General features: G+C 39.7%; 1 protein-coding gene across 1 annotated transcript in view; it reads left to right on the top strand.

Moving 5' to 3' along the window:
• The first annotated feature begins 6,220 nt into the window (after positions 1-6,220).
• The window catches only part of phex (phosphate regulating endopeptidase homolog, X-linked), a 29,179-nt gene continuing 16,195 nt past the window's right edge, over positions 6,221-19,204 (top strand). The window contains 10 exon segments of the mRNA XM_052114133.1: positions 6,221-6,634; positions 11,804-11,860; positions 12,056-12,217; positions 12,769-12,852; positions 12,969-13,195; positions 13,416-13,484; positions 14,095-14,211; positions 14,347-14,430; positions 15,078-15,220; positions 15,655-15,748. Of these exon segments, the coding sequence (XP_051970093.1) occupies positions 6,511-6,634; positions 11,804-11,860; positions 12,056-12,217; positions 12,769-12,852; positions 12,969-13,195; positions 13,416-13,484; positions 14,095-14,211; positions 14,347-14,430; positions 15,078-15,220; positions 15,655-15,748 (1,161 nt within the window). The 5' untranslated portion in view covers positions 6,221-6,510.

Raw genomic sequence — 19,204 nt, forward strand, 5'->3', positions numbered from 1 at the left:
AAACGTAGTATACATTTTTTGCATGTTTATTAGGGGCTACTAGTTACAAATCAAAAGAGGGAATGGAAAAAGCACACAGGAGTCATGCAGGGGTGTCAGGAGGTTAAATGACCTGGCTGCAGAACAGCATTATCAAGTGAACTATCCAAAGCTCATATGTTATTGATTTTGAGTTTTTAATGTTGGACATGACAAAACAGGTTGTTGGTTCTGTGATCCATTTGCCATTGTTTAATCTCTGACAAACAGATTTGAATTAGTTGGGAAGTATTCAGGAAAATTAAACCTTATGACTGTGCCCTTCCTCTGTAAGAAAAGTGTTTTATACAAAGACGCCAAAAAAAAAAAGTGCACCCTGACAAACTGGTGCTAGGAAATCTCTCACTCGATGTCAAAGCACTTAGTGGTGGACTTCAGGTGACCGGACATAACCAGAAACTGAATGCCTGGTTAAACAACTGAAACTTCCTCTGTCTACATCCTGTATCAATGTAGACCTCATCTACATCAGACAGCTAAGGAACTTCAGGATGAGTCCCAGACGATTCTCAAATCGTTGTATAGCTGCACTGTGGAGAGCATCGGTACGCGAACAGCCCTCAACGGCAAAGCTCTGCAAAGGGTGGCCAAAACAGATCAGACTATCATTGGAGGTCTTGAAATTCTATGTACACATAGTTTATATATTATGCTCATAATATAATGTGTAAAATTCTAAACCCAAGACTAACCCATGATTACACTATTTTCACTTCCCTATATAGCCTACATAAAGTAATTTTTAATGGGGTTTTTTATTATTAATTGTTGCAATCATGTTTTACTTCCCATGTGACATGCTCATTCTTTAAATTTAGTGAACGCATCCTCTGAACAAATGCTCCTTGTTCCTGCTCCTCACCCCAGGGGAAGATGGAAAAAATAATGATCATGCTAAAAGAATGATAAATCTCTCTATTTTCGCTTTGTGATAAACAGCTGTGCATCTTCTAATCTTTTACATTACTCTGACTGTGTTCATGAAGGTAGCTGCCTTTCCTAACTATACAAAACAATAGACATGTCATCTACTCCTCAGCAAGTTCTTATATTTTTTAACAGAAGATACTGTAAGTTTAATTCTGGGGCAAATTTGTAGAAGTCACACATAGTTCATATGATTTTGTGCACCCCAAGCCCCGTTCACTCAAACTGGTTATTGTTTTCAAAGGAATATTCCTGATTCAATACAACAATTTCGACTCGACCCTCCTTTTCTTTAAAAAAGCAAAAATTAAGGTTAGTGGCATTTACAATGGAAGTGAATGCTACAATTTTGAAAACAGTGAGTATTATAATGTTTACAGATTAGCCCCAATCACAGATGTTTGATTTTTTTAAAGAAAGTAATAGAAGGATGAGTCGAAATTCATTTTTGTGGTATCAACATTATGCCACAAATTCTGTTGTTTGAGCTTGACTTGTATTAACCCATACTATTCCTTTAAACCCATTTCCAACACTGGAAATTAAGGTCTTAAACACTAAAATGCTGCTTTAAAATGATTACAAAATATAATAGATCTGTTTTGTACTTTTTGTACTATTTAGCAGGACACCTTTACAAAAATATTAAGATAAAAATACTGTGTCAGTGCCATGGTACAGGGATAGCATCTGATGGCAATGTTAAATAAACCATGGCACTAAATGATCTGAATTTCCATGTACTATTTACATAGGACTTTAGAGAATACCATGGTACTGTACCTTGTCCAAAAAGAAACATGGTAATATTGTCATACGTTTTGGGATTTGTTTGGTAGTTATGTGGAAAGCACACATTACCAAATCAATTGTTTAAAAGTTTATATTTATTTTAAAACAAAATCTGTTGATTTTACCATTATATGTGGTTTATTCTTTGAAACTAAGCAATTTAAGCACTTAAACTACTGATTGATAAAGATACACTCAATCAGTGTATCTTTATCACACTGAGCACTTAATTAAAAACACTATGGTCCTAAACTTCCTGACGTGGCCTTCTGCTGTCATATCCCATCCACCTCAAGGTTTGATGTGTTGCGCATTCTGAGACGCTATTCTGCTCACTAAACTGCTCACTAATCTGAACCAAAAGGTGTAGTCTTTCTGTCAGCTTGAACCAGTCTGGCCATTCTCCATATTCCTCTCTCATCAACAAGTCATTTCCATGCGTAGAACTGCCACTCAATGGCTTTTTTGTTTTGTTTTTGAGTGAACGAATGAATGAATGAATGAATGAATGAATGTTATATTTATATAGTACATTTCTAACACTACACTCAAATCGCTTTACACAGTGAAAGGGGACTCTAACTACCACCAATTTGCAGCATCCACCTGAATGAGTTTCCTCCAGAAGATCTCCCATCCAGGTACTGACTAGGCTCAACCCTGGGCAACATTTTTGGCACCATTCTGAGTAAACCCTAGAGACTGTTGTGTGTGACAGTCGAAATCACTGAGATCACATTTTTACCCCATTCTGATGGTTAATGTAAACATTAACTGAAGCTCCCGACCCGTATCTGCATGATTTTATGCATTGCACTGCTGCCTCACCATTGGCAAATTAAATGAATCACATGAATAAATAGGTGTGCAGGTGTTCCTAATAAAGTGCTAAGTAAGAGTGTATTAGACAGTATGCAAACATCAGAAACAAACCCTCATATACATTGTCTAGGAAAATATGTGTCTACAGAAGATTTTGTTCCTTGCACAGACGCATCTCATAATCACATAGTGTATGTTCCTCATTCTATTTTATGATTTAGGCTCTGACATTCAGGGAATATATAGGGAAGTGTCTACATTTAATCATTGGCTCATTTCTCAAACTTAATGCTGAGTGGGCAGTTGTGTAGAGTCAGAAACGTCTCGGGTTATTTAAGTGTAACCCTTGTTCCCTGAAAAAAGCGGAACGAGATGCTGCGCTGGAAAGCACTTTGGGAACAGCTTTAGGTGTGATCAGCTGTAAATATGTGTGCAACACATCAATGAACATTGACCGGAATTTATAGCCTCTGCTGGTGTAATCATTGGAATCACCTGCGGTAGGGCTATAAATAGATGCATCACAGGCGCGTCGTCAGGTATTTTGTCTGAAGAGCAGTCCTGGGGCAATCCAGTGCGGCAATGAAGCGCAGCATCTCGTTCTGCTTTTTTTCAGGGAACAAGGGTTACACTTAAGTAACCCGAGAAGTTTGCTTTTCAAATAGCTACACTTCTGATGCTGGCTGGAAAGCACTTTGGGAACAAGAATACCCATGCTGCCGCACTGTGGCTGTCCGGACACCCTACGGTTGTGTAGTGTGCTCACAAGAGCGTGAGAGGTCTCAGACATGAGCTTGAGATGTCGACTCAAGGACAAAAGAGCCCGGAGTGGCAGGAACATCCAAATCATAAAACTGATTAATGTGTGCGGAGAGGACCAACCTGCCACATCACAAGCATGCTGCAGAGGGAGACCTCTAGCCAAGGCTTTAGAGGAGGCGAGCCCTCTGGTAGAGTGAGCCCTGATACCTACTGGTAAAGCTTAACCGCGCCTCGTAGGCCAGGGCAATAACCAGGGCTTGGTGGCGGCCGCCCCATGTTGCGGCCCCCATGGCAAAGAATTGTTGCCCTGACTTACGCCACTGGCTAATGCGGTGGACGTAAGTCTGAAGGGCACAGACTGGACAAAGTCTGTGAAGTCTTTCCTGCTCCGGCGTTGTAAACTGCGGGGAGCAGCAGGCTTCAAGAGTGACCGGGTTTAAGGTCGAGAAAGGCACCTCAGGCAGGTAGTCAGGAAGAGGGTGCAAAATTGCTTTGGTCATTCCTGGGGCAAACTCTAAACAGGCTGGCAAAACAGACAGGGGCTGGGTGACTCAGAGAGAAGTAGGGGGGACATTGCATTGAAGTAGGTCTGTTAAGAGGCGAAGAGGTCCACTTCTGCCCTCTAAAATCTCACCCAGATTTGTTCCACTACCTCAGGGTGGGGTTTCCACTCCCCCGTCGGTATCCTCTGTCTGGACAGTAAATCTGCTCCCACATTCAGGCATCCAGGGATATAAATCGCCCTGTGACAGGAGCTTGCCCTGGGCCCAAAGGAGAACCCGACGTGTCAGAAAATTCAGCTGACGTGAACGTGGGCCTCCTTGATGGTTTATGTAAGAGACTACCGCTGTATTGTCCACCCGCACCAAGACAAGGCAGCCTCTGGAAGAAGTATTTCAGGGCCAGAAATACAGCCATCAATTCGAGACAGTTAATGTGACAATCGAGCTGACGACCCTCCCATTCCTCTTGAGCTTGACGACCACTTAAGACCGCTACCCAGCCCGTCAGGGAGGCATCTGTCATTAGCAAACTGCGATGACAAGACCCAAAGAGTGGGACCCAAAGTGAGGAACCGGGGTCTGAACCACATAGAAAGGGTACGTAGCACGTGGCGAGTAACCCTTATCAGCCTAGGGGATTGGCCCTTGGATGAAATCCCCTGGCTTTGAGCCACAACTGAAATGGTCTCATGTGCAAAAGGTCTAAAGGGATCACCGAGGACGCAGTTGCCATGAGACCTAATAGTCGTGATACTGACGAACAGGCTGGAAGGCAAAACCGGGGCATCAAGAAGGAAAACTTTGTCCTTATCTTTGATGCCCGATAGGCTGAGCCATAAGTGTCTTTCTGTGCTGACCAAAGTAAACATAGACCGGACAATGGCACGGGCTGTCTGCTTGGTCGCACGAAGAGATAGATCCGTGGCTCAACGAAGCTCAGAGAAAGCTTCCTCATCGAGCGTGGTACCCACACTCAGGTCCTTTAGCGGGTCAGGCTAGTATGCCTGCAAGACTGCCATAGTGTGCAGAGCAGCACCAGCCTGACCAGCTGCTTGATAAGCCCTCCCCACTAGCATGGAGGTAGTCCTGTATGGCTTTGTGGGAGAGTGGGCCTCTTTAGTGATGATGCCGAGCCAGGCGATAGATAACCCGCAAGTGTCTCTTCTACCGGCAGCATCAACGAATAGCCCCGTGTCTCAGCACCTACGATAGTCAAATATGTCAACATCAAGGGCACAAAGACACAGGAAATAAAAAGATTCCTCCATGAACGAGAAAGCTCGTCATGGAGATTATCAAAGAAAGTAAGGGACTAATATAGCGTTCCCTTCCTCTTTGTTTTTTTAAGCCAGTTTGGAGCGTTTGGGGGGGGGGGCTCTCTTGTTCGCGTGGCCAGTCTAGCTGTAGTCTAGCCTCATGAAACGAAGAGGCGCGGAGGCGCGCTTCAGGCTCACGAGAAGGATCAGCTGGATCTGGGGAGAGAGCGAGTGATAGGGACAGACCCGTCTCTCGCTCCTCAGCCAGATATATGCGAGAGCCCCATGATGAAAGAGTGGGCGCTGGCTCTTGGAAGTAAGCGAGACGAGTGCAAAGCATTTTGACTGTAAACAGATCGCAATGCTCGCACCCGCCCCGCCCCAACGCAAGAGCAGCATGCTCTTCCCCCAAACACACAAAACAAAAACTGGTGTTTGTCCATTTTAGCCATAGAGCATAAACATGGGAACACACACCGCTTGCTTTGTTTATCAATCATTCTTTTTCTTCTTTTTTTTTTTAAAGAAAAGAGAAAGGTTTCTGCGCACTGCCTAACAAATTCTAACTCCTAACAGAGGAAAGAAAGTTCTGACAGGCTCGTGAAACACACACACACAGAGTGATCTGAAGACAAAATATCCGACGACGCGCCTGTGATGCATCTATTTATAGCCCTGCCGCAGGTGCATCCAATGATTACACCGGCAGAGGCTATAAATTCCGGTCAATGTTCATTGACGTGTTGCACACATATTCAAAGCTGGTCACACCTAAAGCGGTTCCCAAAGCGCTTTCCAGCGCAGCATCATAAGTGTAGCTTTTTGAAAAGGGAGTACACACCTGCAGCATAAATACAGACTATATCTCAGTAGATCCACACACATACTGGTAGAATCATCCCACCCTTCCTTCAGCAAGCTATATAATTAGGGTTGTTTGAAAGGTGCTCCAGTTGGCTCTATGGAGGGCCGGTCCTCCTACTCTTGGTATTCCTCTCTCTCTCTCTCTCTCTCTCTCTCTCTCTCTCTCTCTCACACACACACACACACACACACACACACTTTTTCCCTGTCTTTCCCCTCCCTCCTTTTTTCTCTCTGCCATCCTCTCTCATAGTCTGGGACTCTCTTTATCAAGTAGAGCAAGACTTTGGTTCGTTATGACTTGCATTGAGCTGTTGATCTCCATAGAGTGAATCTGCTGCTGATCTGAGGCCTGTGAGTTGAGATCACTTCTGCATGGTCCCACAGCAATCCAAAGGGTCCACAGATAGGACACTGATCTTTATCAGGACCTAAAGTGCAGTTCTTCAGGCCAGACGGGGGTGAAAACAGTGCACAATCAGCAGGGGAGAGAGGAGAAGAGAGAGGGATAGAAAGAGAGAGAACACACTCAGTTTAGTGGCAGAATGGAAATGGAGAGGCTGGGGAGAGGAGGAACCAAACCAAGCGCGGGCCCCAATGCTCTCCTGAAAGTCAGCCTGGCAGTGTGTGTTTGCATCTGTCTTGCACTATTGATAGCTGTCATCACGGGTGAGTAAACATACATTGAATTCACCTACTTTACTATTAGCATGCTCTATCTATCTATCTATCTATCTATCTATCTATCTATCTATCTATCTATCTATCTATCTATCTATCTATCTGTCTGTCTGTCTGTCTGTCTGTCTGTCTGTCTGTCTGTCTGTCTGTCTTAAATACATTTTTACCTGACTTTACAACCTTTTGCTATGCAAATTAGATAGATAGATAGATAGATAGATAGATAGATAGATAGATAGATAGATAGATAGATAGATAGATAGATAATGAAGTGGTAGGATTCTGTCTGCTATGTTCTGTCATTTGAACTGTGTTTAGATTTGTGTTTGTTTGTGAGATTATTTTAGGCAAGTATACTGTTACACGCATAGCGTGTCTTTGAAGGCTGTAATTAGCACAGGGCTGGTCTAAGTAAGAGTTCTGGTTAGGAAGTATATGGTATATGTGTCTTTAAAGTTTTGAGGCAAGAGGGCTATGATCACACACATCTGTGTAAGTTTGGAACTGAAAGTGAGTTTAGAGGGATAATTCACACAAAAATAAAATGTGATCATTTTCTTTCTTCCATGGAACACAAAAGGTGATGTTGTGAAGAATTTTTATGCTGCTCTGGAAATTCTACTCTTTATTTTAGAGACAAGTAAAGAAAAGGATATGAATGACCACAACTCTCATGGAACACGAGACATTGTGAGCTGCTGGTCTTGTGAATTCTGGAAGTATTTTGGGATAGAGGAGGGTTTAAGGTTTTTTTTGGTGATGTATGCAGTTGAGACAATAAATAAATGATGTTCTTATTGTTCTCAGTTGGCTGCCTGCATATTTGTGGTGAGACGAGAGTGTAATTATGCACATTTCTGTCTCTACATAATTCAGTCACACTCACATATCTGCTGGTTCTGGGACTAATGAGGCTGTGTCCCACTGGGCCGGGTACTGGACCCTGCTGTGGTCTTCTGCTGTCCACTTGTGAACTGAACCATAAATACAGGCATCTAAAAGCAATGCTTAATTATCCCATTTCAAAACACAGGCAACACAAACACACAACGTTTTCTTCACACGGTTACCCAATTATGTGATGATTTTTGATCACGCATCACTTAGGTTTGTGTGTGTGTCAGATGGCCCTTCCTTCGGTTTACTTTGGGGCACCAGCTAAGGAATTTCATCTTAATGACAAACAGAACAGTATATGAACAAGCCTAGAGGATAGTTCAGTGAATTAGAAAATATGTCATTTAGAGGGAGTTTGTAATCTGACTTATCTGAAGGATTTGTGAGATTCTTGATAACTAGTAGAGCCTCTGATTATCAACACAAGGAAGGCACAATTATAATAAAATACATTTTATTAACACAAGATATGCAAGAGTAAATCACTACTGAATGCTAATAATCAGAATCACAATCAGAATGAGCTTTATTGCCAAGTATCCTTACACACACAAAGAATTTGTCATGGTGACAGAACTGTCCAGTGGGAAAAAAAAAAAAAAAAAAGATATACAACATATACATCAAACATTTGAAATATACATATAAACATATATACTTAAACAGTGAAATAATAATAATTAGATATAACATATAAATATTATATAGAGGAAACAACAGTAGGGAAATAATATTGTTGTTCAAATATGTTATATTCAGATACAGTTATGTGAAGGTGATTTCATGTATTGTGCAGAAGAGTTAGGATATGTAAAATAAATATAAATGAAATATAAAAATGAATGAATAGTTGAATATGCACATGATTGTATTGCAACAATGGAGAGTATTGGGGCAGTTTTAAATGTTCATATGGTGAATAGCCTGAGGGAAGAAACTGTTGTTGAGCCTGACTGTTCTGGTGCTCAGTGCTCTGTAGCGCCAGCCAGAGGGCAACAGTTCAAAAAGGTAGTGTGCTGGGTGAATGGGGTCCAAAGTGTTTTTTCCAGCCCTATTCCTCACACTGGAGGTGTGCAGTTCTTGGAGGGGGTGAGATCTAATAATCTGTTCAGCAGTCTGGACTATCCTTTGAAGTATTGGTAGCTGAACCAAACCAGAGTTATAGATGTGCAGAGGACAGACTCAATGACTGCTGAGTAGAACTGGATCAGCAGCACCTGTGGCAGATTGAACTTCTTCAGCTGGCGAAGTGAGATGGTAGTGCCCAGGAAGCTGAATGACTCCACTGCTGCCACAGTGCTGTTTAGAATGGTGAGCGGGGTCAATGCAGTGGTGTTCCTCCTAATGTCCACAATCATCTCCACTGCTTTGAGCATGTTCAGCTCCAGTGAACCAGCCATTCAACCTCCCTTGTGTAAGCAGACTCGTCATCATCTTGGATGAGGCAGATGACTGTAATATCGTCTGCAAACTTCAGGAGCTTGACAGAGGGGTCCTTGGCAGTGCAGTCGTTTGTGTACAGGGAGAAGAGTCAAGGGGAGAGCACACATCCCTTGGGTGCACCATTGCTGATTGTACATGTGCTGGAAGTGTTAATTCCCTACAGTGTTGGGGGGTGGTGTCTTGTAGCTGGTAATTTCTTTCAGGCCACTTCACACTGATGCAGGGTCATTAGCTCAAAATTGTTTTACAGTTTTTCAAAGTAGCTTATTTAGCCGCTCTAATCTCCTTTCTCAGTGTGTTTTTGGCCTGATGATACAAGATTTTATCCCCACTTCTGTAAGCATCCTCTTTGGCTCGACGAAGCTGCCTGAGTTTTGCTGTAAGCCATTGCTTGTCATTGCTATATGTTAAATAAGTCCAAGTAGGAATGCACATGTCCTCACAGAAAATTATATTTGACGTCACAGTATCTGTGAGATCATCCAGGTCAGTGGCAAATAAAAACAAATTAAACAAATGACAATAATCTGCAATGTCTCTGCAGTAATTTTAACACTTTTTGAATGTAACTATTCTGATTATGTCAGCTTCTGAATGATTATTTATCTTATTTTGGCCACAAGATAGCCTCAGTGTGCCTATTTCTGTTCCTTTTTTATTCCCTTTCTTCCTGCCATTTTGCTAATTGTGTCATGTGCCACACCTGTGTCTTGTTACCCATTGTGTATTTATGTTGCCTTAGTTCTCTGTGTTTTCTCGTGGTGTTTGAATGTTCACTGCCTTATTTCTGAGTGATTCTCTTACCTTTGCGCTCGTGGATTACTCCTGTTGGATTTACTCTTACCTTTGTGAATTTTGGTATTATACTAATTGGATTTACCTTCGTTTTACCTTCCCCTGTTTTTTGTGGATCTATATTTTTATAAAACCTTTTGGATATGCCATGTGCTGTTTCTGTCTTCCTTTCTGGGTTTAAACATCTGCTCAGTGATATAAATTTCACTTTCCACACCAGAGACCCAAGTTCAAGACTGGTTCCTGTCAGATTACCAACTATTTAAATTGTAAATGTAGTGGAATACAGTTACTAATATTTAGCATTTTAAATTAATACATTACATGTGTTGGTATTCCCAAACCATGGGTACTTATGAGTAATTCCTAAAAACCAGATAAGGGAATACTCGATACATAAATTTAAGCTATAAATTGAATAAAAAAAGAACGGATATAAATGTAATGCTTTTGAGTTGAATAAACCAATAAAAGAGAATTATATTGTATAATTCATCTTTTAAGAAATCCGTTTGTAGTCTGTGGTAAATGCATATACATGGTGGTGGGGGGGTTGATGCCCCCCTGGGCGACTGCCCATGTCATGCCTAAATCCGCCACTGGTCGTAGCCACAAAGTATCAAGAGGGTCCTTGAAATCTGGGTTTGCAGCTGGTCAGGTGATAAAGATGTCACCGGTTCCTTTGTAGAGTGGGCTGCAATGTTAAAGGATCTGTGAGGACCAGGTAATGCCTGTTAATACAGGGTCCTTTGTGGATTGCTTCATTGCTAAATGGTTGAGACAGTTGTCTGTCGATGCTGAGATGTTTAAGTGAAATTTTACTCGCAAGAGCTTAGTCGTGCTGTTCTGCCCTTAAAGTTTTTATGCATTATTTACAAAACCTCTTTCAAACTAATGTAGGCATTATTCTGATTGCAAAGACACTGAACATAATAAAAAATAATTGAACTAACACTCATACATTCATGTATTTTAATAGATCGAATTATAGTGCCAGGAGCGCATTTGTTTCATTTGAAGTCCATTTAAAGGATTCCACACATTTGTATGAATTTGTCTGTCTTTGTGGCTTTGTTTCAGCTACTGCAGCCACATGGGCATTTGATTTACATGCTGCATCTGTATTCCTAAGGAAGTTTTATAGCCACCTTAACTTAAACCTTATGATATGAGTAATAGGAAATTCTGGGTTCACATCAAGTTAAGCTCAATCGACAATATTTTGACTCATCTGTTATTTTCTTTTGAAAATCAAAAATGGAGGCTACAGTGAGACACTCACAATGGAAGTGAATATTTGGAGGGTTTTAAGGCAGAAATGTAAAGCTTATCATTTAAAAGCACACATTATTTATTCTGTTAAAATAGTTCAAACTGAATTATTTGAGCTGTAAAGTTGTTTAAATCGTCCTTTACAGTCGTTTTAGGGTTTGTTGACATTATATATCATCATGGCAAAGAAGTTGAAAAATTGGCTGCAATTTTATCACACCAAAATTGTGTTATGCCACAAATGGTGTCGATTTAGCTTAACTTGTATTGAATATGGAATATTCCTTTGAGATGTGGCAAAAAGCAAGTGCTACGTTTTGTTTTCCCAGTATTTTACAGACCTGGACAGCTGGATCCTGATCACAGTGGGAACATTGTGTGTGCTATAATCTGGGAACAGTTCTTGTTCCCAGAAGTGAGTGAAATTGGACAAAACCTCCCTTTGGTGAAATTTTGGGATGTCCTCTTTAGAACAACGATCCATAAATAAATTAAATAATCCAATATGCAAAAACGTTTTCGGTTAGGTTAAGGGTGTGTGTTAGGGTAAATTTATAGTGATTATTGTCAGCTTAAAAAAAAATAGAAGTCTATGGTATAGGATGTCCTCATTTAGATAGCTCAGCAAATATGTGTGTGTGTGTGTGTATGTGTGGGTGTGCACATGCGTGTGTGTTGCGGTCATTAGCCATAGTTGGCTAGTGATCCGGAACGTCCCCTTGACAGAGTTATCTTTCTCTTCCCTTGTAGTGTCACAAAAAACAAGAAATGAAGAATATTGCCTTACCCCACACTGTGTTGAAGCAGGTAAAACTTCTCAAGTCATTCTTCCTGAACTCACTCACACTTACCTTGCACATAAAAGCTCACTGTCATTATCATTCAGAAAACCTAGGCAAACTGTCCTTTAAGAAAGAGAGTTGAGAAGCTGTTATTGTGTCTTATTATGTATCATGTTTGAGATGACCTTGATGATGATGATTGTGTTTATATCTGCTTTAGCCGGCTCGATTCTTAGTAAGATGGACCAGTCTGTAAAACCATGTGATGACTTCTACCAGTATGCATGCGGAGGCTGGCTCCGGGAAAATCCCATTCCAGAGGATTCTTCTAGCTATGGGATTTACCCATGGCTCCGACAGAATGTGGACCTCAAGCTGAGAGGTGCGCTGATCCACGTGATTCGGAAATAAATACCTGTGCACTTCTAGTGAGGAATGGTTCAACCAAAAATGGAAATTCTGTAATAATTTACTAATTTCATATTGTTCTAAACTCATACAAGTGTATATCTTCAAATATGTTTGCATCAAAACGTAATGCATCTGATGCTTTGTGTCTTGATGTGGCATATTTGAATAAATGCTAATTAAATTTGAAAACTATGGCAGAGGGAAGGATTTTTATCAAATAGCTATTTACATTTTTGCTTGTTCATCACATAACGCTATCGTATGGCATCAGAAGACCTGGAATATAGTGGACGAGTCATTTGGACTTATAATGATGCGTATATTGTGCTTGACAGCCATGTCCTTATTCGCTTTTACTGTGTGGAAAAGATCATTCAGGACATTCTGCAAAATATCTCCTTTCGAATTCCACAGGAGAAAGCAAATAAAACAGGTTTGGAAAAACCTGAGAGTGAGCAAATGAAGACAGAATGTTCCTTTTTAGGTGAACTATTTCTTTAATGTGGAATCTTTGTGCCACAGAGTTGTTAGAGCAGCCCATTGGAGATAAAGACATTGAGGCAGTGAAGAAGGCTAAAGTCCTCTACATTTCCTGCATGAATGAAAGTAAGAACTGAAGAGCTCTTTACAGTTTCATACAAATTTACTGATAGCTAATCGTCTGATTTCACTATAACTGCCTCCACTTCTTTATCTCCCCTTTGCTCCCTCTATCATGGCAGCTGCCCTGGAGATTCTAGATGCAATGCCTCTGCTAAAGAATCTAAAGCAGAAGGAATTCCGCTGGCCGGTTCTAGGGGAGGCGTTGGGTTCTTCCTCGCAGTGGGAGGAGTCTCAGTTTGACCTGCTGAAGACATTGGCTGAGATACGCAACCAGCACAGCAAGTCCGTCCTCATACGCCTCTTTGTTTCTTATGACGACAAGAACTCAAATCAGTACATCATCAAGGTGACACTCAAATCAGTCACTTACAAGGTTCCATTTATGGTAGAAATCTGTTAATGTAGACTGCCGCCCAAGGTGGCAGTAAATAGCGAGTCTACTCACTAGGTCTTAAGACACAGATATGTAAGTTAGTCTTACTAATGACAGTGTGCTTTTTAAAATAAATGTGATAAATGATTTGAACTATTCTGGGAATTATTTGTTATACTCTATTTTATACTAGTTGGATCAGGCCTCTTTGTCGCTGTCATCCAGAGAGGACTACATCACTAACACAGCTGAGGCTCAAATGGTAAACATATTTGTTAGCATATACTGTACTGTACATTATGAGCAGTGTTGGGTGTAATGCATTACTAAGTAATTAATTACTGTAAATTACTTTTTCATTGAAAAAAGTAAAGGTATATCTCTTAATTCTTCAGTAATTTAATTACAGTTACTTCTGATGTAATTGCGTTAAATACTGAAAAGACTATAGAACAATTCTATATAAAACAATAGTGAATTTAAAATATAAATGTATTGTCTAATGTTAAAATATATGTTTTCTAATATAACGCTGCCACCTTAAATTCTTTGGCCAGTTCATTAATAATTTATTTGATGTTGTATGATTTATTTGAAAGAATTAAAGAACAGTTTCATGTCTATCCTTGTATTTTTCCATTTGGTCGAGGTTGATAAAGGTTTTAGAAAGTAAGTAGTAATAAGCAATGCAGTTACTTTTCAGACAGAGTATTTAGTACAGTAATCTAATTACACTGTAGAAGATGTAATTAGTAGTTAGTAATTAAATACTTTTTAGTGTAACTTACCCAACACTGATTATGATCTGCAGTCCCAGACAGCGCTTGTTAAACCACTAGAACCTTTGTCTCACTCTGTGATTTTCCCTGCAGTATCGAGAGGCACTTTTGAGGTTGATGGTGGATATTTCTGTCATGCTGGGAGCCAATGAGCAGGCAGCTGAAGCACAGATGAAACAAGTACTTGATTTTGAAATAAAACTTGCACAGGTATGTGGCTAAACACTGAAAAACATATCAAACCCTGCAGTGATCAAATTCCTTCAAATTATTGGCATTGAAGAAGAAAATAATGCTGTCCGGGTACTTGATGTTTCAAAGGAGTGTGTATATGTGTGTGTTTAGATAGTGATTCCCTTAGAAAACCGCACTAGTGAAAACATGTACAACAAATACAGTTTGTCGAAACTGCAGCGCTATATTCCGGAAGTAAGCACATTATTATTCATAAAAATACAGTTATAAAATGTATAGTTCACCCAAAATGTGAATTCCTTCATGTTGTTTAAGACCACTATGACTTTATTTTTGCATGAAAAAGAGATGTTAGGCAGAATGACAGGTTCAGTCACCATTCACTTTCATTGCATTGAATAAAAAGATGCAATGAAAGTAAAAGTTGACAGAGGGCTGGGTTCCCAAGATTTTGCCTAATATGTCCCTTTTATGTGTCCCTTGGTGGAGTGGTGGTGGCGTAGTGGGCTAAAGCACTAAACTGTTACGTAGAAGGTTGTTGGTTTGATCCCCACAGTCACCACCATTGTGTCCTTGAGCAAGGCACTTAACTCCAGGTTGCTCCAGGGGGATTGTCCCTGTATTAAGGGCTCTGTAAGTCGCTTTGGATACAAGTGTCTGCCAAGTGCATAAATGTAAATGTAAATAAATGTTTTTGTTCCACTGAAAAAGTAAGTCAAATGGGTGTGGAACAAAGTGAGAATAAAAAATGACAGAATTTGCATGTTTGGGTGAACGCTTTTATGCAACAGTCTTTTTCATATTAATGCATATACTTCTTACCACTTTTATTAGGACATGTAATCATCTCTCTGTATTTAAGTTTCTTTCCCTGTCTTCAGTTTACCTGGCTGGGCTTTATCAGAGCAGTGATTAACACTGAGCTGTACCCAGAAATAAAAATCTCCTCTTCAGAGCAGGTGATTGTACGTGCTCCTCAGTACTTGAAAGACCTCTTCAAACTCATCAACGCCACAGAAACCAGGTACCCAGACAACCATACCCCAATTAATCCTCTACTTCTGCTTGCCTGGACAGTGTCAATATGTGTCTTGTCACTGTGTTTGTGTGTTCTGGATGTATCCTCTCTGTTCTATAAATTATTTGTATTACCTGCTCTGGTCAATAACAGACTCACGATTACCTTGTAATTCAGTTAGTTGTACCTGCTACCTGCTTTTATTATTTAACTCAACCAGGGCCATAGTATATAAATCGATCAGTATGATGTTTTTAACATCAGATTCTTTACACAGTCAAATAATTCTAGGACAAGAGATGTGAACTGTTTCCAGAATTTCTGTATAATTTGACAACCATAAAACAAATAACATTACAAATACTTCATAGTTTTAAAAAAATAACTTGTTTATCTATTTATAACTGTTTTTCTGTTCTATTTTTTCATCCTCGTCCCAGGACGGTTGCCAATTATGTCATATGGAGATCAGTTTTCTCCCGAATCACCACCTTGAGTCGACGCTTTCTCTACAGATTCCTAGACTTTGCTCGGGTCAGTGTACCACCTCCTAATTTCAACCCTCCACAGTATTCACAATCATTAATTAAACATCTTTGCATTAAAGGTGCACTCAGTAAAATGTGTCTTTATGTTGCGCTGACACCTAGTGGGGTAGGTGCAGCATCACGCAAAACAATCTTTCTCAGTTAAAGATGTCATTGTAAAAATGCAATTTTTCCAGTCAGCCATGATTAATGTCAATGGCAATGTCATATTTATTTGTATAGCATCATTAAAAACAACATAAGTTTACCAAAGTGCTTCACAGCGGTAAATAAAACCCCTAAAGTAAAAATGCTTGTAATAACAATAGTATAGTATGAAAATAAAAATAATAACAATAAAAGAAGAATAAAGATGAAAACATTTAACATGTTTAAGGAGTGTCAGAACGAAGGGTCAAAAGCCAGAGAGAAAATATTTTAAAATAGTTAGGTCTAATGTGTAGAGGTTGACTATTCCAAAGCTTCGGGCCAGCTACGGCAAAACGATCACCTCTATGCTTCAATATAGATCTAGGAACCGATAGCAATGCTTGGTCAGATGATCTAGGAGCTCTGGATGGATTATGAGCAGATAAATGCTCCATGAGGTTGGAAGGAGCTAAGCTGTTCAAAGATTTATAAACCAGTAGAAGTATTTTAAAGTCAAATCTGTAGCGGACCAGATACCAGTAAAGAGAGGCAAGAATCGGAGTGACATGTTCATGCTTCCGTGTACCCTTCAAAAGTCTGGCAGCAGCATTCTGGACTAGTTCTAAAGAGAATTACAGTAATCCAGACAAGAGGAGATAAAAACATGGATCACTATTTGAAAATTATTAAAAGACAAGAAGGGCTTTACCTTAGCTAGAAGCCTGAGTTGAAAGAAACTTCCTCTAATAACTGCATTAATCTGCTTACAAGTTTGAGCTCGCTGTCCAGTAAAAAGCCCAGATTCTTTACATGCTGTTTGATATGAAGTGCAAATTGATCCAAGTTAAATTTTGGATTTGATTTAGTATATGCAGGTCCAAATATAATAATCTCAGTCTTACTCTCATTTAAGTGCAAAAGGTTGGAAGACAGCCATAATTTTATATCTTTTAGGCAAGCCAAAGAGCTTGTTGGTCTCCTAGTTTCAATGGCAAGTAGATTTGGGTATCGTCAGCGTAGCAATGAAATGACTACCCGTGTCTCTTAAATATGGCACCTATAGGAAGCATGTTAAGAGAAAATAAAACTGGAGCAAGAATGGAGCCCTGCGGCACTCCACAGGTAAGATGAGCTGAAGAAGAATTCAAATTTGCAGTGCTAATCTAGAATCTCCTGTTGATCACATATAATTTAAACCAACTGAGAATGTTGCCCTGCATTCCCACGCAGTGCTCCAAATGATTAATAAGAATGGAATGATTAACCGTATCAGTCGCTGCGGTGAGATATACCAGTATGAGAATCACAGAGTCCCCAGTATCAGTAGATAGTTAGATGTCATTTAGGACTCTGAGCAGGGCAGTTTTCATACTGTGATGAGCTCTAAAGCCAGACTGAAATGTTTAAAAAAAGTTTGTTAAAAAATGCTTGCAGTTGCATAAAAATTACTTTTTACCATAATAAAAAAGGCAAATTTGATATAGGTCTAAAATTAGTCAGTTGGGTCAAGGTTTGTTTTTTTGAGATAGGACACAACTGGAGCATGTTTAAAGTAATCAGGTCAGTTCCTGTAATAAGACATTTATTTATGATGGAAAGAATGCTAGGCCCAACAGTATCAACAATCTGTTTAGGAAAATGTGTAGGAATAATATCATGATGGGAGGCAGTAGACTTTAACTGACCAATAGTATTGTAAAGAAAACTTCTTCCAAACAACTTCACAAATAGGTGAATCGGTAGCAGTCTGATAAGGAGGAACATTGCTGAATTTGCAGTCTTAACAACAAAAAAATTTAAGAAAATGTTCACAATTTGACAGTTTTCAGCAATGATATCTGAAAAAAAAATGTATTCCTTGCATCCCTCACCACTTTCTGAAAGTTAAAAAAAGCATACCTAAGAATTTCATAGGAAACCTGCAATGTATCTTTATTCCATTTTCGTTTGGCTCTCCTACAAATCTGTCTGAGCGAGTGGACAGTATTATTCAACCAGGGATCTGACTTAGATTTCACATACTTAGAATTCAGTGGGGCAACTGAGCAGAGAATATTTAAACAGTTTGAATTAAATAAGGTAAGATGGTCTGGAGAGTCCAAGGATAACAATCTGCAAGCATCTGAATGCTGCAGAAAACTCCCCCTGAGTAGCAGGGCAGATCATCCAAGACGGACAAACAAAAGATTTAGCCGTTTGGACAGGATGATAGACATTCAAAATATCAGGCTTGTGATCAGAAAAGTTAATATTTCAGATGTCTATCATTAACAGATAAAACCAGATCTAAAGTATGTCCCTGTATATGTGTAGGGCCTTTCACCAGTTGTTTAAAGTTAAAGGAATGAATAAGACTTAAAACTCCTTGGATAATGGATTAGATAAACATACACATGAATATTAACATTTTCAAATGGTAAAATTCTGTCATAGTTTGACAGTACTCCCTAAATCAAAAAAGTTCCTATTGAGTTTTGGTGAACAATAAATCAAAGCAACAACCATCGGATTTGTAGACTCCAACAGCTGCAGTTCAAACTATGATAAACTTCAGTCGGCAGGGTGCGAATGAGAACCTTGTTTTTGAAAATAGTGGCTAACGCTTCGCCCCATCCTGTGATCAGAGGAGAGTTGATAAAATTATAGTCTTTCAGCACCAGTTCCGAGAAGGGGCTAGAATCCCCATTGATACCATATTGATTGGTGGTACATCACAAACCGGCTGCAGTCCGCGGCACAGCGAACAAAGGTACCAGTGGTCCACTCTATGCCGACAAAGCCGCAGCAACATTCACGAATGAAAGCCTCCAATTATAGGGGATTATTGAGATAAACCCAGAGACTATTTAGCCTGAGATGGACCACTTGTATTAAAATTTGAAAAATAACAAACATGGGGGGTTTAGAAGAGGAAATCCAGTTAAAAAAGCCAATTACTTTTTGATATAGACGTTGTATGTCCGTTAATTCTAAAACACGCATGTGCATTAGTGGGACCAGTCTTTTTTTTGTTGTTGCTTGAACTGAGCTAAATATTCACAATTTATGATACCATGATTGTCAGATTTTACTGCTGATTTGAAATATGGTATTTGATTGTATTCTTGAAAAAACGTTTAGGAGATTTCCGTCTTTCCCCATTCAAGAAGATAGGAGCTGTAGTTGTATGTAACTTGCATCCAAAAAACAAACAAAAACAGCTGCCCAGAAGTGTTCCAAAGATGGCTGCCGAGTGGAAAAACTTCCGTTGACCGTTCAGGGTTCCAATTTCTCCCATTCATTTTAATAGAAGTGGCCTGTCACTTTTAAATAG

This window comes from Xyrauchen texanus, chromosome 41, assembly GCF_025860055.1.
Source record: "Xyrauchen texanus isolate HMW12.3.18 chromosome 41, RBS_HiC_50CHRs, whole genome shotgun sequence".
NCBI lineage: Eukaryota > Metazoa > Chordata > Actinopteri > Cypriniformes > Catostomidae > Xyrauchen > Xyrauchen texanus.